This window comes from Nylanderia fulva, unplaced genomic scaffold, assembly GCF_048542155.1.
Source record: "Nylanderia fulva isolate GAGA-0341 unplaced genomic scaffold, ASM4854215v1 Scaffold22, whole genome shotgun sequence".
NCBI lineage: Eukaryota > Metazoa > Arthropoda > Insecta > Hymenoptera > Formicidae > Nylanderia > Nylanderia fulva.
The window spans coordinates 2,738,338-2,763,731 of record NW_028190285.1 but is presented as its reverse complement, the minus strand read 5'-3'; the positions used below and the strand labels follow the sequence as shown (position 1 = coordinate 2,763,731).

At 34.6% G+C, this 25,394-nt stretch overlaps 1 protein-coding gene across 1 annotated transcript in view; it reads left to right on the top strand.

Moving 5' to 3' along the window:
* Nucleotides 1-25,394, top strand: part of nmo (serine/threonine-protein kinase nemo) — a 126,710-nt gene that overhangs the window by 54,696 nt on the left and 46,620 nt on the right. The window contains exons 2-3 of the mRNA XM_085482773.1: nt 14,223-14,352; nt 15,181-15,236. Of these exons, the coding sequence (XP_085338899.1) occupies nt 14,223-14,352; nt 15,181-15,236 (186 nt within the window). The remainder of the gene's footprint in view (nt 1-14,222; nt 14,353-15,180; nt 15,237-25,394) is intronic.

The window sequence follows — 25,394 nt, the reverse complement described above, 5'->3', positions numbered from 1 at the left end:
ACGGGGGAGCGGCACCCCTTCTTCATATCTATATACACATATGTTATCTATATGTGTGTCCCGCCTTCCTCCCTCTCCCCCACGTGCATCCGTCGCAACGCTGCAGCTGTCGTGGCGCAGATGGCGAGTATCTTTGTCCTCCCCGTCGTCGCGTTGTTCGACACGTGTGCATGCACATGCAACCGCATATTCAGGCGCACCTATATCGAGGTTTCGCCTGACGTCACGTGTGTGTTAGTATAAAAAAAAATTAAAAAAAGAAGAACGATGCGAATAAATGTTAGAAGAAAAATCATCATCGATCTCTAAAAAATCGCGGATGCTTTCTTGAGTCGAGGAAGATCGATATTTCTCTGCGAAAAATTCGTCAATAGTATATTGTGAATCCGCACGTGATACACATACTATTTTGTATTACAAGTGCAGGCAAAGTGGCTTTGTGCGCGGGAATAGCCGTGTTCAAAGTCATTGCCCACGGCTTCAGCCGTGGACAATGACTTTGAACGCGGCTCAGCCGTAGGCAATGGCTTTGAATGCGGCTTATTCACTCACCGCGTTGCCGCTAAATGGCGGCGTGGGAAATCGGCCGCTTTCCGCACAGAAAACACGTACACAAAGTGCCACTTTGCCCGCACGTGTAATACAAAAATAATTGGTTAGCTATCATATGGCTAAATTTTGTAGCTGTCCCTAAAGTACAATCTGAAATTTAGTTATCGCATCGCTAAATTTGAGTTTTGGTAACTAATATTTTTTAGCTGTAGTTTAACAGAGAATTCTCTGTAGCTAAAATTTAGGCGTGATAACTAAATTTCAAGTGTAATGTAGGAACAGCTAAAATTTAGCTATAATACCTCATTTTTTCAAGACGTTTCGAAGAATTTAGGAAGTTGGAAAATTAAAAGCTCTGACCTCGTAATATTATTGAGAGAAATTTGCGAATTGTATATACAATTTGGTCATGTTTTTTATTAATTTGACAAAGTAAGGAAGGAAGATAATTCAGTTTTACATATTAAGGTACTCGGCACGCGTTAATATTTACTTAGCTAATTTAAGCAGGATTGTAACATTAATTTAAAAGTGCGCACTGGAGTGTTTTGATCAATTATTTATATACTATTCTATTCAATATATGTTATCTCGTCACGAATCGAGATTCTCGAGGGCAGTTCGAAATGGAATAAGAGGAACGATCAATTTTAGTCAATCCGGTTTGTCTTTGGAATCGGCCGATTGTTTCGCGAACTAGTTTTAGAGTTCGATGCTAATAGAACTATACAAGGGTACGTGAGAAAACATCTCGGAGCATCATCGAATGAATCATCGGACCGTTTCAAATTTGGTCGCTTCGCGATAAGATAAATCCAAGAGCATTACATACCGAAGCCTTACATATCTCGCTGAAATGCGTGTTAACATTTCCAGATGTTTCAACTGGGATTTAAAAAAAAAACTATCTTCTTCGTTTTAATTGATCGTCCAATTAATTTGTTAGCAGATTCGACTTGCCGATTGACCGAATAATGAAAAGTGACTATTATAATGAACTTCAACTAAAAAAAATGTAAATATAATTTATTAGAAGAAATTTAATAAATTAGATTTTAAGAATGAAATTTCGCAGTTTCAGACTCGTTATCTGTATTATTTAGAAAAACATTCCTAATTAAATTAATGAAGGAAAAACTAATATATGCTCCCTATTAATTATATTGATCATTAAATTAATTGAGATTTGCAAATTATGTGTACCGTCTATTTTTTACTATCCATACAGATTGAATGCGACTTTCGCAAAATTTCACTCTATTCGTATTTAATTTGCTTTCAAGTGGAAAATGAGTAAAAAGAATTCCGTTCTTCCGCTCGACGCGTTTCAAACGGACGATAACTCTTCGAGGATAAGAGACAGGAATGAAAACGTCGATGAAGCAACGTGTTTCTTTCTGTCTTTTTTTCGACTGTCTGATTAAAGTCACGGGGTTTGCAGTTCGGTTCGCTGCTCATTTATACATGCCGTTGACCCCGACACGTGGGCTCCCACGATTCTGACGTCTCTCCTCGCGCGACCATAGAGAGCCTCCATTAGCAAAGGTTATCGGATCGACCTCGAATCCTATCGATTGCCTCCCTATGAAATGTACAACGTCGCCACTTTCCGTCTTCGGTCTCAATGGCTTGAAAAAAAGAGCCATCTTTTCGGGGAATTCTATTTCGGAAACAGGTAGTTTCAAAGTTGGGTGGAAAGCCAGCTTATAGGATTCGAAGGGTTGACCCTTAAATCTTTAGATCATCACTCACAATGCTTTTATATACAATATGGAAATAGAATGTCGCTACTTCGTACATTTTCATAATGATTCGTTGTGAGTTTCCTTTTTACATACAAATGTCTTCGGAATACAGAACACGTTCTTCGAGTATTGTATCTTATGTATTCGAGAGTTCGAGAGACTTGATTGATGGAAAAGAAAATTCTTTGAAAAAATCTATTATATATATGCAAGAATTAGAAATAAAATACATAAACATGAAGGAAGATTTATATCGAGCATCAAGTTAAATCGTATTTAAATACGCGACGGAATCGCGGAGAAAATCTAGAAAAGATGTTTGTGTAAAACTGTTCTCACAGGCGTATAGTATATATATTTGTACGATTAAATTTACCATCATCGTTGCAGACGATGACTTCGTAGAAAAACGGTCTGAAATATTTAAGATGGCATAATATACACACATGAAACGTTTAAATGATAATGACGTGCATTTAACAACAATAGATAAAACATAACAGAGCGTGGTGGTGGTTCGTGGAAACGAAGCATGTAGAGATCAGTTATCTCTTTGCAGAGGGCTGCTATCCGGTTTCGTAAGGGCACCGAGCGAAGCATGCAGGCGAATCATCTAGATATACCGGGCGTTCCATCCGGTTTCGCTCCGCGGATCTTTCTCTTCCTCCTCTCTTTGCCATCGTTCGTCTCTCTCTACCTTTGCGTCGTTTTCCTCGACGCAAGGTGCTGCGAAGCGGAGACGAGCGATTCTCCCCGTGGCTGCAGTTTTCTCGCCGAGGATCCCGGGTCACGTTTCATCCCTCGTCGAAACCCCACACGGTATCAATTGATCCACGGCCGGAAGCGCGGAATGGAAAATCGAAGCGGAAACGAACCGTGAAACTCCGAAATTTCCTTCGCAAAAATTTTAGGAGAGACCCCGATGCCAGAAATTGCGCGTCAAATATATACAGGGTGTCCCAGACCTATCGTATCACACGTTAATGAGATTCCTCAGGCGATTTGGAGACGATTTTTCCTCGGCGAAAACGTCGAGAAAGGTCATCATTTTTTTAATGTTCCCAATTTTTGAAATCATGTATGGTTTGTAACTGAGTCTTAAATTAAAATTTTATTAAAATAAATTTTACCTGGAATTGACTAAAAAATGTAGTTTTGTTAATAATTAATTTTTACAAGGCTTAGTTTACAAAAAAAGCTTTCATTTTCAATCGTTTATAACTCGAAAAATATTGGTGCCTGCACATTTTCGCTGAGGAAAAAATCGTCTCCAAATCGCCTCAGGAATCTCCCATTAACGTGTAATACGGTAGGTCTGGAACACTCTGTATATGTATGTATATATCGCGGAAAAATTGACTCTTTCAAAATTTTCATATTAATTAAACAGATTTTCGCGAATAAAAGTTTATTTGAATAAAATTTCGCGATAAAACTGCGTTAATAATAAAAAAAATTAGAGAAAGAATACGTCGAAGAAAGAAACGAGAAAAAAGATTGCTGAACGAAAATTTAGTTGATGGAATATGCTCTCTTTTTAAGTGTAAAACATGCAAAAACGGAATGTATAAAAATAAAATAATAATAAAGCGAAATTAATAGAAAACTTTTTCAATAGATTTCGATAAAATATTGATATTGCAATCATTCAATTAACAGAAAAATTAGAAAAAAACGTTGCACAGAAATTTATCAAGCCAATTATTAATTGAATAGGAGACCAATATTTTAAACGAGCGCTTATTACAGTAAACAAAAAAAATGAAATCGAATAAATATCAAAATAAAACAAGATTTTTGACAGTGCTGAAATTAATATGAAAGCTGGACAAATTCCGCGTCACTATCCATCAATAAATTAGAGAGTCATTTAAAAATGAATAGAAAGTATTTTCCACGTTGACGACGAATATAGGAAGTGTTTTCCGTGTCGTGTGTACCGCACATTTTTCACTTCCGCCAGATTTCCCACGAGCGAGCCAAAGTACGCGCGATATATATGTATCTCATTGAGAGAACGAACTGCTTCTCTGCGACTAACTTTGAGCCAGGAACCTATCACGGGATAATTACGCAAACGTTCTCTCTGTTTCTCGCAAAGTCCCACGACACGTCGTCGTCCGAAGCGCGCCGCGGTTTCTCCTTGTTAAATTCAAACTAGTTGGACGGAACTTCCGCGTCCGCTTGAGCTTGCGAGCGTAAATACATCCCGGCACTTACGCTAATTCAAAGGATCGATTTCGTGAAACTCGTGGAAATCTTCGAGTAATGTGAGATATTTTCGAGGGATCTCTTTCGTCTGATTGCATTGCACAACATTGCGTATTTGCACTTACGAATGCGCTTACGATAAAATTCAGAAAAGTAAAAAGATTATAAATGATAACGTGAGAACAAAAAATTACGAATAAATTCAATGGAATCAGATCGAAATATATATTTGCCATTGAATTTAATGAGTAATTAATATAAAATCCAATCTAACTTTAAATCGAGATTCAACTGATATTTTATCAAGTAATTTTTTAAAATGTCAATTAAATAAAGAAGAGCTTTCTGACAATAATGTAATTAAAACGTGTACATGCGACATATCTATTTATTTAAAAGCGATCGCGAGAACTGTAAAAAAGTTCAGTGAAAATACCCGTAAAAAGCTGGGAAAAAATCTTATAAACAGATAGGCAGGCTGTCTTTCTCTTGTTCTCTTTTCTCAACGCCACGATGTTCTTCATAGTATTCCCTCGCTTGTGCAAGCTCACCGCGATGAGGGAAATATTGTTCGGAGTGAAGCTGAGAAGCGCATTCGGTTTGATGCAAAGAACCATCGCGGCGCGTATAGTTTCACGACGAGCTTTTGCCGGCGGCGATCGCGAAACAAGAAGCTGCGTTTCAGCTGATTTATGGCTGTCTGTTCGACTATGGCAAAATAAAGACCGCGCCGTTCTGAACAGTTTGCTCCGCATATCAAAGTGTTTGGGGATTTTCTCAAGAAGTTTCTTATTACTTATTTTTCTCGCGTATTTTTACATTACGATTGCGTTCGCGATGATCAATGAGTATATACGTCGGCACTGGATAAAAAATTAATAGAAAGTTTAAATCAATAATTTACTAAAATTGGAATATAAATGCACACCATTTGAAGATTTTACTTTCTTAAAAAAATATTTTTGTGCATAAAATAGTTTTTGACTCGTTATTTAAATAAATTTCTATTTGAAATTATTCTTTTAATTGTTTTTGTATATTTTTATTTTTGTTATATATATATTTCAAAATATAATTTTTATATTCCGTTAAATTAAATTTTGCTATATTCAATTTTTGTTCCTTTTCATTCATTTTCCAATATATTGATTTGCTTTCCGCCAATCTTTTTTACGTACAAGATCTTTTTGTACACGTATTTTTATCGAGTGGAACGCACGATAATAATAATCCATAATGAGCGGCGCGACGTGTCGTAAACATTATTGCACGTCGATTTACACAAGTGCATAACACGTAAAAGGATCAATGAACGATAACAGGGTGTCCAGCAGACTCAATGAAAAAAAAATCCCTGACTTTTTCAGATTTTCCAAGACCAGAAATTCATTCTTTCCCTGACAAAAAACACAAATCAATTATACAATCTGCATTATGTACGATAATCGAAACAAACGTGTCACTATAAACTATTTAAATAATCACCTTTTTCATTTATATTATATCAAATTTTTTAGTTTTGTCTCTATCAAACACATTGAAATCAAATAACACGACGATGAAAATATAAATTAACGAACACGCTGTAGATGGATCGATTTTTAACACACGGAAAATTATAAAAAAATTTCAAATTATTGCGACAAATGTAGGATGATAATGTGAAAAAATCCAGATAAATAGTAAAATTTCCCTGTCAATTCAAAATTTATAAATTCCCTGGATAATAAACACCCTGGATACCAATTCTTAGCAACCACCGATTCCCCGATTATGCGTTACGCATTGTATTACACACTTAATCCGTTGCACTCGACGGCGACCTTTACCGTATCCTCGGCGCCTTTATGACCTATCTCAATATATATATATAAGCCGGAAGTGCGATATTATTAAACGTGCCTCGTGCTCTCTCTCTCTCTCCGTCGTTACTCTGGTTACGCGCTCTCGCCGCGGGTCACTTGCGGAACGCAGGTGAGTACACACACCAGAATGTGCGCAGGTGTTGCTGCAGGTGAATCCGCCGACAGCAGCTGTCGGTTTCGCGCGCGAGAGATGGCAATTGCTCGTGTTTTTGCAAGCCCTAACAGCGTTTTTCCTACAACCTTCTGTGAATCGAGTCTGATCCTATCAGTCTTGCATGGTGCAATTTTTATCGGCTAAAATCGACCTAAATAAAAAGAAAATCTTACGCATCAACCATTTTTATATCTGTAATTTTTTTTTTAGAAAAATTTTATTTTTTAAATATATCATTAATTGACAAATTCTTGCTACGATTTATAGTTCTAAATAATTAACATTTCTACGATAAGTCACTTTTTAATTATATGGTATATACATAGGAGAAGACATTTTAATATAATTTTTGTTTATGAAATCTCTTGATATTCACTTTAATTTACAACCTAAGACTTTAAGACTGTTAGTAAGGCGCTAAACGTGAAATGCATATTCAAATTTAATTTCCATAATATTTGTTTGCCGTATCCTAGTTGATTTATAGATATATAACCCGATGTTTTTTTTTTTTTTAGAGTTTTGAAAAGATCTAGAGATTTTGCTCCTCACCCGTTCGTGTGTAGACGGCAATTGGCATGCGTGCAAGAAATCGATAATCCTCTCCCCTTCCTTCTGCTTTTGCTCGCTTTTTACCTGTCGCGCACACGCAGCTTCGGAGGAACATCCCTTTTTCTTCACCCACTTAAAATAATAATATTCGCGAAAGAAACGTTCTCGGACTCTACTGAAGAAATGCAGCGGCAAAGTGCATCGGACGTTTTTCACGAGAGGAGACTCATTTACCTTTGTCATATTTAAAGTTTATAAGGAGGCACATCTAAAATTGTAAAATTCATATAGGAAAATCGAATATACTTCATATAATTTTACTTAAAATTATCTTTTTTTCGAGAGAGAAAAGATATCTGCAATATATGATTTAACACGAAAGCCCCTTTCTTTTCTTTCTAGATTACGAGAGGTGTGCATCGCCTCCAAGAAAACGATTCGTTATCGCTCGCGAATTCTTTGAGATCTACTTTCACATTTTTTTTTTGTTCATTTTTAGCAATGAAAACCGCGCGTCTCCGTTGCACTAATTTTCCCTTGGAGCTCCTCCTTTGTTGTGAGATGCACGCGTTGCGATGTTGCAACAACGACGCGCACGCTGCACGCGAGCTTTCCCCAGGAAACGTCGTAATTATGCGGCATTCGGTCGGCGGCCGTTCGCAAATTGCAGCTACGTGCGTCTTTTCAGCGTCGCGCAGTTGCGCGACGACGCGCCCGATGATACGATACAAGCTTCTTCGAAACTATATAAAGTTGCGCGATATGCGGAGACCGCAATTTTCGAGCATGATCCGACGCCAGATGCTAGATTGACGGACGAAACGTCTCGCCTCTTTCACCGTATTCTCTAAAGGGTGTTTCAGAATTAATAGCGGATAGTACAATATATTTCTTTAAAAGCATTTTTCTCAGAGAGTTCGAGGATGAAAAATATCATTGATATAGCTTTTATATAAACTATTGTGTAATGAAAAGCTTTGGAAATGCACAAAAAAGTTTGACAGTTCTAACATATGTCATTTCAGGGTGTCCAGCAGACTCGATGAAAAAAATTCCCTCATTTTTTTAGATTTTCCAAGACCAGAAATTCATTTTTTTCCCTGGCTTTTTAATATTATTTTTTTCAAATATATATAATTTGCATACATCTATATGTGATAAATCAATTGAATATTAAATCATGAAATTCTTGAGACATTTTTGTCAATAATGGAAAGGTTCGGAAGTTAAAAAAAACCAAAATTTAAATCAATTATATAATCTGCATTATGTAACGATAATCGAAACAAACATGTCACTATAAACTATTTAAATAATCACTTTTTTTTATTTATATTATATAAAATTTTTTAGTTTTGTCTCTATAAACACATTGAAATAAAATAACACGACGATGAAAATGTAAATGAACGAACACGCAGTAGATGAATTTTTAGCAATTCCCTGTATAACTTTTTAGTATTATTTTTTTTCCAAATATATAATTTGCATGTCTATATGATAAATCAATTAAATGTTAAATCATGAAATCCTTTTGAGATATTTTTCTCAACAATTAAAAGGTTCGAAAGTTAAAACAAAAATTTAAATCAATTATACAATCTGCATTATGTACGATAATCGAAACAAATATGTCACTATAAACTATCTAAATAAAATAAATAATCACCTTTTTAACTTATATCAAATTTTTTAGTTTTCTCTCTATCAAACACATTGAAATAAAATAACACGACGATGAAAATATAAATGAACGAACACGCTATAGATGACTCGATTTTTAACACAGAAAATTAGCATGCTGGGAGTCAAGGAAAAGTTTCTATTTATTTAATAAAAAATTTCAAATCATTGAGGCAAATGTAGAATAATGTGAAAAATCTAGATAAATAGTAAAATTTCCTGACTTTTCCCTGACAATTCCAGATTTATCAAATTCCCCGACCGCTATGGACACTCTGCATTTGTATAATTTTTTGTCAAATTTTCATTTAAGGTTTACTTATCGAGAAAGTTTTTTATTTAATTTTACTCGAAATATACTTTGTCAGATGTTGAAATTTGTCCTCTATTCTGGGACACCTTGTGCGCACAAAAGCAATCCATTGACCGTATGTCCTGTGAAGGTGCGTGTGATACCACGTTCGCCATGTGGATCACATTCGGGCCCGGTTTTTGATGGCCCCCCTGCGGAACATCTGCCGTTTTTTGAAGTGCAGGATATCAGAAGTTGTACGCTTTCTCTTCGCCGCGAAAATTCTTTGTCGAATTTCAACCACGACGCGTACGTAAATCTATCATTCGATCGATCGGTTTGCAATTTTGAATAATAAATTCTCACATGACACAAACACCATCTGCATGTAAAAACTTTATTTATGAATTAATAATCTCCAAACAATCTTCGCGAGAATATATTATTTTTTGCGATTAATAAAATGTGATAATTTTTATTAATTTTTATAAATTTATTAAAAAAGAGACCGAGAGAGCGTAAAATGGCGTAAATAATATATAGAATAATATAAAGGAAAATATAATTATACTTAATTATTTATGAAATATGTGTGTGTATGTTTCTAATATATATTCTTTTTGTAACATATATCCCTTTTCATCTGTTAATTTGATTCTAATTATCCTCAACATTTTAAATTATATCATCAAATGTATGATGCTTGCCTCTCATGAATTTGCGCAAAAGTGTCGCTGTCACAAATGATCGCGTGTGATATTTAAATACGAATTAATGCTATTTAAAAAATATCCGACGGATAAAATTGATCGCGGAGTCAAATATTCAGGCTCAAAAAATTCTCTCCCTCTTCTTTTTACTGAACAAATTAATTTATTTGATTGCGTACCGAATCGTGATTCTATGTTTTATTTGTTTGCATAAGAGGGGTCACGGCCGATAAAATAAAATCGGCCCGATACGATACGCATAACATAGCATTGTTTCGATCTTTATATACGTTTCCGACTCGGAAATTCCGAGTGCATTCACGAAACGACGGATAACACTCAAGTAAGCATCGAGAGCTTTCTCGAATGCCTTCAAACGGAAGCATAAAACTGAAACGTTTGTCTTTTTTATACTCTTTCTTACATGAGCTCACGATGAAGATTAGTGTACATATACAGGGTGTCCGGTAACTAACGGACCAACGATTACAAATGGATTCTTTGGTCAATTTGGGAACGATTTTTCCTCAGCGAAAATGTCGAAAAAGGTCATCATTTTTTACAACTTTCCAATATTCGTCATTATGTATCTTTATAACTAAGTCTCAAATTAAAATTTTATTATAGTAAACTCTACCTGAAATTAACCGAAGAATGTAATTATGTTAAACTTTTAACTCCAAAACGTTTAGTTTTCAAAAGACCCATTTTTTTCAATCGCTTATAACTCGAAAATTATTGACTTCTCAACATTTTTGATAAGAAAAAATCGTCTCCAAATTGGCCAGAAAATCCGCTCTTAATCATTGGTCCGTTAGATACCGGTCACCCTGTATAACAAAGGATATTATCAGTCGAGATGACAGTCTGGGTTTGCGAAAGCTCACGCGGATAATCATTCCCTATTTGTTTCTGATGAACAAAAGAGAACGCCGATGATATTTTTAACATTCCCCCATACCAAGTGAATCATTCACAAGATTCCTCGTTCAACGACTTCTTCTAAACAAAGAGCTCTCAAATAACGAAGAAATTTGTCGTCGACGAGGTGACGAAACACGAGAACCAGACCTCAAAGTTGTTAGTTTCCTTATCGGTTATTAAACCGATCAACGACACTTCTACAGGAATTTCACGACATATTTATGGTATCGTTGAAAGAGAAAGGAAAAAACACAAAAAAATTGATATCTACATTTGAGTGCATTATTATGCATATGTAAAATGCACAGAGAGAATTCTCTTGAAAATTTACCCTGAAAATCATGATAATCATGGGACAATATGATATTGAAAGAATTTTATACGAGAATTATATTTGAAAATTATATAGAATTATACAGAATTTTATAATATTTTTATCGCGATAAATATGAATTCCAATACCATATATTGGCCCACAATTGCCATAATTTTCCGGGTAAATTCTAAGAGAAAATTCTCTCCGTGTACCGATTAATTTTCAGTACATATATTGTGTAACATTTAATTATTATTTTTTCTGCTAACAATTTTCTTTTCGGAATACTATACTTTCTCTTTTCGGCACAATCCAAGATACACACAGAGAGTCTGAAAGTTCACGAGCTTAGCACAATCTCTTTCGAGATGCACACGCACGTAATGATGGTTCGACACACTATATTTGCAATTTATTTCTCACCTGAGGCAGACATGCCTGTTTCGGCGATAACCCCTCGGAACTTCCGGCGGCGAGTGCGTGGTTTGTGTGTGTGTGTGCAGAATCGGTCCCGTCGTCGGCTCGTCGCCGGATTTCGAATGAATAAACATAGCCTAAACCGCGACAGTGGGTCCCTGGGGGCGCGTCGCATCATTTCACGGTCGTTCCGCTCCGAAATTCGTGACTTCACTTCCGTTTACTACGCTCGGCGCATCGCGCCGGGTGCGTTGACCCTTTTCGAAGGTCGTCGTACCTTTCTACGTTCGTGACTCGCTCGGCTTCGTGGATCGACCTTAATCTCTCGTCGGTTCGCGACGGCTCGTTCACCTCTTTTTTTCCTCCCTTCTTTCTCTCCTTTTGTTGATTCTACTACTCGAAGAAGCTCGATGGTGTAATTAACGTCCTCGTATACGCTAATTTTCGCGGATCGAAGGAAAGGTGTACAAAAAAAAAAAAAAAAATGGTTATCATTTTTTCGGGAAAATACACGCTGAATTTTAGAGGCGACGATTTTAATTTTTTTAATGTTTTATGTTAAACCGAAAGTTATTTTTTGTGTCAGAAAATCAAATAAATTAAATTAATAAAATGACATTGTTAATAATTCATAAATCTTTTTGTATTTTTAATTGTATTTTATTGACGTTCCTTAAAATAGTTTTTTAAAATAAATTCATTTATTTATCTATATATACGCTATATATTACCTTCGTTTGTTGGACAAGTCAGAAAGTTATGTAAATGCAAGAATTTTTATAATTGTTTGCTTTCTTGATTCGACTATAGAAATCATACGATGTCGCAATGAACGGATCCAACTGCTTGAAAATACATATATGAGTGGCGCTTAAAGAGGCGACACACTTGAAATAATGGGTTTGTTTCGGCCGTTTATCGATGCTCTCGTTTATTTTTTCGTTTACTTATTCTCGTTTATTTTCTGTTTGGCTCATACTCCCCCTTTCACACACACACACACACACACACACACACACGCACGCACACGAGAATGTGTTGCAGGACTCTGTAGGAAAGTTGTCTCGCACGAACAAATGAATTTAGCAGGCTATAACGAAGCTAACGATTGCGACCCGATTAGTACGAGATTTCTCGTCCCACCCTATGTAAAAGCAATTAAAACCAGTTGCAATCAAAAATAAATAAATCGCCCAATATAATGATAATGATAATGTATAAAAATTAATGAATGATAAAATAATGGTTATAAAAAATTATCGCTAAAGTACTTGTATAATAAATAAAATAGTGTAATATATAGGATTGCCTCCAATTTCCTATAATTTTTTTTTCTCATTTAATCTCTAAACTTATATAGGATTTTTCCTATCGATATTACATACAGAGTGTCCGGTAACTAACGGACCAATGATTAAAGGCGGATTTTCCGGCTAATTTGGAGACGATTTTTCCTTAGCAAAAATGTTGAGAAGTCAACAATTTTCGAGTTATAAGCGATTGAAAAAAAATGAGTTTTTTGAAAACTAAACGTTTCGGAGTTAAAAGTCTAACATAATTACATTTTTCAGTTAATTTCAGGTAGAGTTTACTATAATAAAATTTTAATTTGAGGCTTAGAGTTATAAAGATACATAATGACGAATATTGGAAAGTTGTAAAAAATGCTGACCTTTTTCGACATTTTCGCTGAGGAAAAATCGTTCCCAAATTGACCAAAGAATCCATTTGTAATCGTTGGTCCGTTAGTCACCGGACACCCTGTATATATATTATGATCGCTAGCTTGATAAAATTCAACGTATCGATACATTTGTCTCCTTCGATTGTGACAAATGTATTTATATTGATCTAAATATTTCTCTGTTATGTCCTTTTTATATCAATGTATCACGCGATCGTGCAGATCGAAAACTCATTTTCCTCATCCTTCTCCATCTCCTGCTTCCTCTCTCCCCATTCAAAAACGAGGAATTACTTTATCTGTCTGGGCAGACGATATGGCACATGGCGACGACCGAAAATGGGATTTCGGTCGCGCATCAAATTCTCTCTCGCTCTCTCTCGCTCTGCTACTCTGATTCTCGTAAATCGAAATCGTCGGTTTGCGGTAACGACAACACTCGACAATGAAATCGAACCTGTAGCCGTAAACGGACTAATTGCAGGGATAATAATTATTCTCGGAACTGGCCTAGAAGAGGACTGGGAGAGACTAACGAGGGATCGTCATCTCTCATTCGTGTTTCCAGATGCAAGCTTGCAAGCATTATTTAGTCGATCATTCTCCAATAACTCATCCCGTCCATGCTTTCCCTCTATCGCGAAATTAAAAATTAAATCGATCTGTTTCCCGCTCTTTTTTCCTTCACGAGAGGTTTTCCTTAATCTCGAAGAGAGACTGCGGAGCTTTATTATATAAACTTAAGACGAGACGTAAAATCGTTTTAATCATCTTTTTTCTCTTCTTGTTTTACGTGTGTGCGGATGTTTTTTTTACAACCTTTTTATAAGACATACTTTTTGTATTTTATTAGATATAATAAGATAGAGAATAGTAGCGGCGATAAAGAATGATAAAATAAAAAGAAGAAATAAAATTAAGTAAAAGGGGAAGAAAAATCGCGATATTTATCGTTTTAAATATTTATATTTAACAGCTGCGATAAAATTACGCGATGGCGATATGTAATAAATAGGAACGCATTTTTTTTTTATTTCTGGCAAAATTAATCTTGTTTTTTATATAATAAGACAAGACGAAAATATTAATTTTTGTATTGTTTCTGTGTGAATTTCAGGGCTGTCACGGATCCGAGGGATGGCAGGAGAGTAGCCTTAAAAAAACTGCCGAACGTCTTTCAAAGTCTCGTGAGTAGCAAGCGAGTCTTCAGGGAACTGAAAATGCTTTGCTTCTTCAAACACGATAACGTAAGTGGTATTATTTATTGCGTCAGTATCAAAAGTATGATCGATGTGAACATGGTAACATAACAGAGACAGGAAAATATCCTATAACGGAAATACGGCGGATGAAAAAGAAAATAAAAAGACGCGATTCTTTTATATAGATATAAATATTATTGGATTTCTACGCGTAGCTTTCTAAGACTTTATAATAAATTGACTGATTATACAATATTATATTATTATTGCGATTATTGAATGGTAATTATGAAATATTTTTTAATTTGATTATTAAATTAAGTTTTCAAACTTTCATAATTATCTAAATATTTTTTAGCTGTCCATATATTGCAACCTGAAATTTAGTTATCGTGCCTAAATTTTAACTATGGTAACTAATATTTTTTAGCCATAGCTTAACGGAGAATGTTATATCTGAAAAATATTAGTTGTCATAGCTAAAATTTAGCTATTTTTTTTTCCCGTGTGTATTTTACAGAAATTACTTAAATAATCACTATAATAATAAATAATATACAAATAGCAAGTAGTAATTCTTGTTTGATACATGTTTCGTCGTAAACAAATTATATATACGATTTAGAATGAAATATATTTGAACGAACGTTAGATCCTCTTTTTCTCTCTCATGTAAGTCGTGTACCGGAAATTTCCGCGTTTTATTTCCCCGAGGATCGCGCGTCGTCTTTTCCCTCGCAGCTTCCGGCTGCTAGATTCCGGTGCATTTTTGCACGAGAAAGCGGGATCGATTGCGCTATCTCTCTTTCCTTCTCTCTCGTCCAGTCAAAGGACGAGATACTCAATCGTTTCCTGTTTCTTTTCTTTTTGCAGGTGCTTTCCGCGCTGGACATCCTTCAGCCGCCGCATCTGGACTTCTTCCAAGAGATGTATCCTTTTTTTAAACACTCGCATTCGAGGACGCGCGCAAGATAAATCTCGGTAGAGAGATTCTGGACAGGTAAATTCTCTTGTTGACGATCGAGCTGTTTTTTCCACTTTTTCTCGATTCTTCGAATTATTCGTCGAGGTTTTAATACGTATTTTTTTTTTTTTTTTTTTTTTACAATTAAAGTAAAAGTAAAACTTTCGGGGAAAAAAAAAACAAGAAAAATTAATTTATTAAGCCGATTTAATCTGAAACTTTTGAATTATTTTTTTGTCTTGCGGGAGTTTACAGAGTGTAAGGTTGCTTCTTCTACTCTCTGTAAATTTTTCTAGACTTTAGTGGAAGAGTCACTCTCTCACGCAACGCTCGATCTCTCGAAACGAGTGTCTCGAACGATGCGGAAACTTTTAATCGTCGAGCAATTAAAACTCGCGCCGGTCACGATTCCTCTTCGAATCGTCCCTCCGGCAAGAGAATTTGTCAGAGAGGAGAAACTTTTTCACGCTATTTCGAGTAATTGCCGTTCGACAAAATCTACATTCTCTCTGACAAAGCTTTATTCTTTCCCGTTTTCACATTATTTTCACATATACGTAATTTATCGAGATTTTTTGAAAACTTATTAAACGAGATATTCTCCGAAAAAGCATTTCTTATTTTCTCCAAAATATTTCGTATTGACGCAAAAGGAAATTGCATTTTACAAGATCGCCTCGCGAAAAAGAATTCCTCGAGTAGAGTAGACGTTACAAGATAGTTTTCCGGTCGACGGCGAAACAGGAAACTTTTTGCGATATAGTCAGGGCGCGAAATTCCTGCGGGATTACTCGTTTCCTCGCAAACCGTTCTGATTCATGATCAATCGATCGATCGATCGATCGAGGGGTCCTTAAAGGAACAGGATCGTTCGGAGCTAATCTCGATCTCAAGGCAACGAGAACTATAACTCAGCCCTTTTACGTTCTCCTTCATCTCTTCTCTCTCTCTCTCACTCTCTGCCTCTTTCCGGCAACTCCAGTTCGCGCTCTGTCGCATATCGAACCTCTTAGTAATTACGTAAATCATTATTAGCAATTGGCGCAGCTATATTATGGCCTCGCGATTACCCTCGTTCTTTCTCTATTTCTTTATTTTTTATTTTTTTTTTTTTGCTACAACTCGTTCTAATCCTCCCTTTTAGAATTGCAACGCTTAATATTTTTTATAACAAACTGAAATTATTTTGCCTGAACGAGAAAAGCTTTTTTTCATACGAATAAATAAATGACTGAACAAAATGAAAGTAAACATATACAAAAATAAATTGACTAGTGACTCTAGTTACTATAAAAGCAAATAGGCAAATAAATAAATAAATAAATAAATAGATATAAATTTATCAATAAACAAATGGATAACCAGGAAGATAAACATTATCACGTATCCATCGATAAATAGACAAACAAATGAAGAAATTAATAAACGAAATTCGGCGGTCGCGGATCGATAAATTTTCTCGCAGCGAGAGCTATATGACATTAATTGACGGCAAATAAATAATCGGGACGAAAATTGCGCGACTGCGGAATATCCAGCCGATGGATATCTGTACCGGTGACTTTTTATCTCCCTCCCCTCCGCTCCCCGCGATTTAATTCCGCGACCCCCCGCAGCTGGCGATCGATTCTAATTTCGTCCGCATGAAAAATTCAGCTCGGCGCCCCAGCGTCAAAGTTCGGAGCGCGCAGTATGTGGCCGCCTAATTTCTAATTAAGGAGCGACTCGCGATTGACTTGCGCAGCCACGAACACGGAAATCACCGACCGGGATACAGACGATACCGTAGAGGCCAAAAAAGATGTCAGTATTTATATTGAGTATTTTCCTCGCGCAATTACGTTCTCAAATGCAACCTTCGTCTAATTTTTTATTTCTCTCTTCTTATGTTGCTGCATATTTTTTTTATATAATTTTATTTCATATATAGGATGTTTATACATATTATATTACATTTATATATTATTATGTTTCAAATCTTAAACATTAAAATTGATATCCCGAAGTAAAGTAAGAGAAATAAATGCCTAATTAAGAAATCGGCAGAGATCGCCAAGAAACGAGGCGTATTCTGTCTCAATTTGTCCACAATTTCACATTTATGAGCTATGAGTTTCAAATCTTAAAAATTAAAATTGATATCTCAAAGTAAAGTAAGAGAAATAAACGCCCAATTAAGAAATCGGCAGAGATCGCCAAGAAACAAGGCGTATTCTGTCTCAATTTGTCCACAATTTCACATTTATGAGCTATGGGTTTCAAATCCTAAAAATTAAAATTGATATCTCGAAGTAAAGTAAGAGAAATAAATGCCCAATTAAGAAATCGGCAGAGATCGCCAAGAAACAAGGCGTATTTTGTCTCACAATTTCACATTTATGAGCTATGGGTTTCAAATCTTAAAAATTAAAATTGATATCTCGAAGTAAAGTAAGAGAAATAAATGCCCAATTAAGAAATCGGCAGAGATCGCCAAGAAACAAGGCGTATTCTGTCTCAATTTGTCCACAATTTCACATTTATGAGTTATGGGTTTCAAATCCTAAAAATTAAAATTGATATTCCGAAGTAAAGTAAGAGAAATAAATGCCCAATTAAGAAATCGGCAGAAATCGCCAAGAAACAAGGCGTATTCTGTCTCACAATTTCACATTTATGAGCTATGGGTTTCAAATCTTAAAAATTTAAATTGATATCCCGAAGTAAAGTAAAAGAAATAAATGCCCAATTAAGAAATCGGCAGAGATCGCCAAGGCGTATTCTATCTAAATTTGTCTACAATTTCACATTTATGAGCTATGGATTTGAATGATTTATCGTGATATATGTTAGTTTCGGTTCTGCTTGATTAATATATCGGGTAGAAAAATCCAAACCACGATTTCCATCCGAGATATATATAGGGAGAGGGCGAGTGACGGTCGGACGCCATGAATACGCCATGGCGCGCACCCGGGATGAGTTTGCTCGATGGTAATTATATGGATTATTAATGCGCACACCGCAGCGCGCCATTGATACGTCGATAGTGCGCCATTAGCGGAGCGACCGCCGCCCATCGTACGTTTACATACTGTCGCGTGTAACTGATAACTGCAACTTCCTCGTAGAACATCGTCGCGCGAATACGATATGTCGCTCATTGTCACTCCGCGATTATCGTCCTAATTTGCGCGCCGTTCTTAATTTCTCTCATATATCCCCTCTTAATTATGCTTCGCTACTCGTCGGGATGTACGTAATATTATAATCGTTATTTAGAAATTACACGTGTACACAATACGTAATTTTACATTTAATATGTATATATTATGATAATATAATGCAGTGATATATGATATTATGATCGAGTTAATTAATATCAGTAATTCATATTATCATAATCAATGTATAGGTATAATGCATAAAATTAATTAACATCGAAAATGTATTAAACTTGATACAACATATATATTATTTTCTTTTCATGTATTTATTATAATGAACTGTATCTTATCGATCTTTGTTTCGATAATTGCGCGACAGTGCGACATAGTAATTTTTTGTACAATTTCGAGATGCACGAGAGAGAGAGAGTGAAAAGTGAATCTTTCACGATAAATGCGACAAATTTTCATATAGATTTGGAGGAAACACGCGAGAGATGGAATCTCTCTCGTCCGCGCGATATTACGGTCCGTTTGATTCACAGAGAAAGCGCATAGAGGCAATCGTGTCCCTTTGGAACGACGTGGGTTCGATTACATTAACAATGGCATTAACAAAACACGTGTTTTACCGAGCGTGGAGGAGACACGTAATATGCATACACGAAAGAAAAGAAGGCCCGCATGTGCGGCGTTCTCTCGATCATTTGTGTTCGTCCGTATCGCGCATCGGGAAAAACGATACGGTCGGGAAAAAAAATGTCAAACCCCGCTGCGGTTGTCATTATGCACACACACGTGCGTAATGGGTTACGACGATTAACGAATGTCGGGAATTAAACGAGACTTGAGTTTTTTGCTTTTTCAATTTTAAACACAGAGAAAATTTATTCTTAGAATTTATTTAGCTGAAAATTACGGTAATTGAGGGACAAAATGGTATCGAAAGAATTTTATAAGTTTCTCTGGTTATTAATTATTTTTTTAACATTATTTTAAATTATTAATATTTATATGCCACTATAAAACACATAAATATGATTCGATTAATTTTATTATGTATACATATTAATATTTTTTATTGTGATATTAATCTTAAAAAAAATAATTAATAATCAGAGAAACTCTTCTAAAATTTTTCCAATACCCCATATTGTTTCACGATTACCTTGATTTTCAAGATGAATTCTAAGAGAAAATTCTCTCTGTGTATCTCTCTGTTACTATTTTTTTATATAAAAATATAATAATTTTTATATAATATTTTATACGAGATATTTTGAAGATATTACATATCATCAAATTGAATCAAATATTCTGTACATTTCCCAAATCAAATAAATCTTGATTTAGCATTCTTCTTTTCTATAAAGTATATATGAAAATATTTTTGTTGCACTATGAAGCATAAAATGAGAGAAAAAGCTTCTTGATTAAGGAGTTGTGATTGATGATAATTCGACTTTTCCTCCTATCTTGGATTCGCAAGCTGAGCTTTTCTTCGAGACTCGAATTACAGAGGTTTTAATTGCACGCAAGGTCGGTTACACGTCGAGCTCGCGTTTGACGGTTTGATTTAAGTTCTCCGCAAACTAATTTTACTTCTCCCTTTTACTCGCGAAAATCCTTTGTCTTCCTTCCAAGTCAACAAGTCCTCGTTTAGACGATGTTCTCGTAGGATATATTCGCAAGGAAACTACTATCCCTTGTATAGCCCCGGGTCCGCGATATTTACTCCATTACTAATACTGACCCTAATAATTAATCGAAATTTCCGATACAGCTCAATTTCCATTATTACGCAACACGCAAGTTCTTCGAATATAATAAATTTATGACGATTTATTATGCCATTTCTACTTCAACGATTTTTATATTATTTATCTCATTATTTTTACCCTTAGATAATTTTTTTTCTGTTTCAAACATAATAAATTTGCGATCTTTGATATACAAATTAATGTAAAAATATATATTATTTTTGAACAATTTTCATTTTTAATATAATTATTGGATTATTACTTTTAATAATTTTAAAATATTAACAAATCTTTATTTTTTTTTATTATATAGCATAGTGGTTAGTATTCAAAAATTTAAACAATTATGCAAACGAGGCGTTTCTTGTACAAATGATATCATCGTCGCGCCGCGATTTAAATACAATCGATCGATAAATTTTCACGATTTTGCTAGAAGGGAATCTAGCAAATCCATGCGTCTTCCGTCGATTAGTATTAATGCTGCATTATTACAATACAACCGCCCACTCTCTCTCTTTAACCACGCTATACGCACGTAACCGTTGTTATGTTAATGTTTTGATATTTTTCATGCTATACAACGTTCAATTCACGTAACGGGAAACGTTTACGATTGTCTGATTTTAACAGGAAATGGATACCTTTGCCTAGCTTTTTGTCAGCATTCCGAGAAGTATTATCATTCCATTAATATTCGTTTCCTTCCCCTTCTTTATTTTCCTTTTATATAAGATGCTATTATCAAAATAATATTTTAGAGACATTCGCGACGTTTTATTCAAAATTCTAAAATTGACCGAACTGTTTGAAATTGTACACATTTAATTGCGAAATATTAAGCGTATCAAGAGGATAGGATTTCTCTCCTATATGTTCTCTTAATTTTTCTTTTCCATCTATAAGATGTTATTATCAAAATAATATTTTAGAAACATTCGCGACGTTTTATTCAAAATTCTAAAATTGACCAAACTTTTGAAATTGTACATATTTAATTGCGAAACATTAAGCGTATCAAGAGGATAGGATTTCTCTCCTATATGTTCTCTTAATTTCTCTTTTCCACCTATAAGATGCTATTATCAAAATAATATTTTAGAGACATTCGCGACGTTTTATTCAAAATTCTAAAATTGACCGAACTGTTTGAAATTGTACATATTTAATTGCGAAACATTAAGCGTATCAAGAGGATAGGATTTCTCTCCCATATGTTCTCTTAATTTTTCTTTTCCACTTATAAGATGTTATTATCAAAATAATATTTTAGAGACATTCGCGACGTTTTATTCAAAATCCTAAAATTGACCGAACTGTTTGAAATTGTACATATTTAATTGCGAAATATTAAGCGTATCAGGAGAATGGGATTTCTCTCCCATATGCTCTCTTAATTTTTCTTTTCCACCTATAAGATGTTATTATCAAAATAATATTTTAGAGACATTCGCGACGTTTTATTCAAAATCCTAAAATTGACCGAACTTTTGAAATTGTACATATTTAATTGCGAAATATTAAGCGTATGAAGAGGATAGGATTTCTCTCCCATATGCTCTCTTAATTTTTCTTTTCCACCTATAAGATGTTATTATCAAAATAATATTTTAGAGACATTCGCGACGTTTTATTCAAAATTCTAAAATTGACCGAACTGTTTGAAATTGTACATATTTAATTGCGAAACATTAAGCGTATCAAGAGGATAGGATTTCTCTCCCATATGTTCTCTTAATTTTTCTTTTCCACCTATAAGATGTTATTATCAAAATAATATTTTAGAGACATTCGCGACGTTTTATTCAAAATTCTAAAATTGACCGAACTTTTTGAAATTGTACATATTTAATTGCGAAACATTAAGCGTATCAAGAGGATAGGATTTCTCTCCCATATGTTCTATTAATTTTTCTTTTCCACTTATAAGATGTTATTATCAAAATAATATTTTAGAGACATTCGCGACGTTTTATTCAAAATCCTAAAATTGACCGAACTGTTTGAAATTGTACATATTTAATTGCGAAATATTAAGCGTATCAGGAGAATGGGATTTCTCTCCCATATGCTCTCTTAATTTTTCTTTTCCACCTATAAGATGTTATTATCAAAATAATATTTTAAAGACATTCGCGACGTTTTATTCATAATTCTAAAATTGACCGAACTGTTTGAAATTGTACATATTTAATTGCGAAATATTAAGCGTATCAGGAGAATGAGATTTCTCTCCCATATGCTCTCTTAATTTTTCTTTTCCACCTATAAGATGTTATTATCAAAATAATATTTTAGAGACATTCGCGACGTTTTATTCAAAATTCTAAAATCGACCGAACTTTTTGAAATTGTACATATTTAATTGCGAAATATTAAGCGTATCAAAATGATGGGATTTCTCTCCCATATGCTTTCTGATATCTTCAAATTTTCAAGAGTCCTGGTTTCTCTCGAGTATTATATATATACCTATATATACATCACCGCACCGTCGACGTCTCGAGTTTCCAACGGTGATGCACACCGGCGCGGTTGCATCACATTGCACATTGCCGCCACGACCTCCCACGTTTCACTCGGGAAATCGCCGAGGAAAATCGGCGGCGAGCGGGCGGATAGGCGATCGGCGAGAACGAAAAACGCCTCTCGTCGACCTGGATAGGTTCCGGCGCGGAAAAAGAGCTTCCGGCGAGAAGGAGGCGCGCTCGAACGCTCGCATCTCTCGCATTGTTTCCTTATGGTAATCCACACTCGTCCATTTCCGCCCGTTTGTACCCCGGAAACGCCCGCCTCATTTTCTCCAACTTTACCTTTTTTCGCAGATTCGCACATACGTACAAGCGAAGAAGTTTTTTCAAATCGCGAGAAAATTCGAGTAATCAATTGAATAAGAAAATTTAATATTTGCAATAATAAATAATAATTAATATTTAAATAATTAATATATATTTATAAATCATAAATATTTGTTTAATTTTTTTCGCAGATTCGCACGTGCAAGCAAATTTTTAAAAATCGCGAGAAAATTCGAATAATAAATTGAATAAGAAAATGTAATATTTGCAATAATAAATATTTAAATAATTAATATACATTTATAAATAATAAATATTTGCATAATAATCATCTTTGCTTAATCGAATCTCTCGTTAATTCTCGATCGACGATTATCGCCTTATACTGAAATTCGATTCGCGCGCGATTAACTTGGATGACACCTAAGATGATTTTTTTTTTATTAGGAGAGATCGGTTTACGTTGCTTATTAACGAATAGATATCCGATGCAGCACGCGGGGGCGTATTTCTCTTTGATTGTGAATGTGTGATGCGTGGGCACGCGCGCGAATTCCCACGTCGCTGTCTAATCTTGCGAAAGACGAGAATTCTCTGACGCATTAGAAATTATGTGTGCTGGAAAGCGAGCGAGAGAGAAGGAGGAGGCTTCATCCTTTTATTTCGCGCGGATTTCTCTTTTTGATTTACTACGCTTAACTTATACGTTAATCGTAACAACTCATTTCTACCCTAATTCTTCCCGCAACGTTGATTTCGGCAATAACGAATATTTATCCCCGCGACTATATGCATATATCTGTAATTTTTATTTTGAGAAAGAAAATTTGAATCGAATATCTGTTACTTGAATTAGTTAAACAGGAACTTAATTATATATTTATATATATTCGTATAAAAAATAAAGAAGAACAGGAATCCTCAAAATAAAATTTAATTTTTAAATAAATTCGGTGTTTCAATGACTTAATGAATTTTAGAATGATAACAATTTAGAAATTACAATTAGAAATACATATTTATAGAATGAGGTTCTTACCTAAAAATCATGCTTTTAAACGAAACCTCAGAAACGTATATTCGTATAAAAAATAAAGAAGAACAGGAATCCTCAAAATAAAATTTAATTTTTAAATAAAAATTTGCTGTTTCAATGACTTAATGAATCTTAGAATAATATTTTAATTACAATTAGAAATACATATTTAATAGAATGAGATTCTTACCTAAAAATCATGCTTTTAAACGAAACCTCAGAAACGTATATTCGTATAAAAAATAAAGAAGAACAGGAATCCTCAAAATAAAATTTAATTTTTAAATAAATTCGCTGTTTCAATGACTTAATGAATCTTAGAATAATATTTTAATTACAATTAGAAATACATATTTAATAGAATGAGATTCTTACCTAAAAATCATGCTTTTAAACGAAACCTCAGAAACGTATACACGCTGCAACGATTTAACTTTTTTTTCATATAACTCGGGATGTAAATAATTTTTTATCTCTCCTTTGATCATCCCTTTTTACGCGAGCATTCTCTTCGAATATCGATGCGCTGTATTTAGAACGCGCGCTAATAATGAGGGCACTTTGTAACGCGCGCACGACACGCTGTTAAATGATAACATCACGCATACACAAAAAATGCGAGCAAAAAATCTTATCTTAAAGAGGAACATTTCATATCAATTCGTATTTATGTCAATTTAATACGAATTTTATTAACTTTCGATTAACTCTTATCGAACGGCTTGAAATTAATGAACGGCTTATTTGAAAAGTTAAGCCTTTAATTCTTGTGCTGGAAGGAAGTTTTTGAGAGAGAGACTCTATTTAAACGATTCATCTTTTAAATAAACGGCTCTCGGCGCGAATGTTTCTTTTTTTTCGTCGTTTCTTCTGGAATATCTCGAAGATCGACGCGCGATTTAACAGGCCGCCGCGAAAGACACCAAGAAAGAATGAGAAAGAGAGAGAGAAGCAGAATTTTATTGATTATCCATGGTCGGACGTTGTGAACGGCGCCTAAGGCGCGGAAACGATATGGCGTTTAAGGATTTTTAAACCAGTGCAAAGTTTACTCAATCTATAGGAAGATAGAAATATCGGATATTGATAGAAAACTTTGTTTTGATTTTTTTTCGATGTTGTGTGTGTGTAACTTTTTAAAATCAGATGGAGACGAAATTCTTTTCGCGTTCGATCTGATATTTTATTATATATATATATGTAAATCAACCCCTAATTTTGTATGATAATTTCAGATGTCAAAATTTGAACTGTCAAAATTTGTCCAAGAGACAAAGAAAAGGAATAGAGGAACAGAGCATCGTGTGTGTTAATTTGCGCGATCTAATAATTTTGCCGGATCGGAAATACGAGTTCCTTGCAATATTTGGTTTTATATTTCCG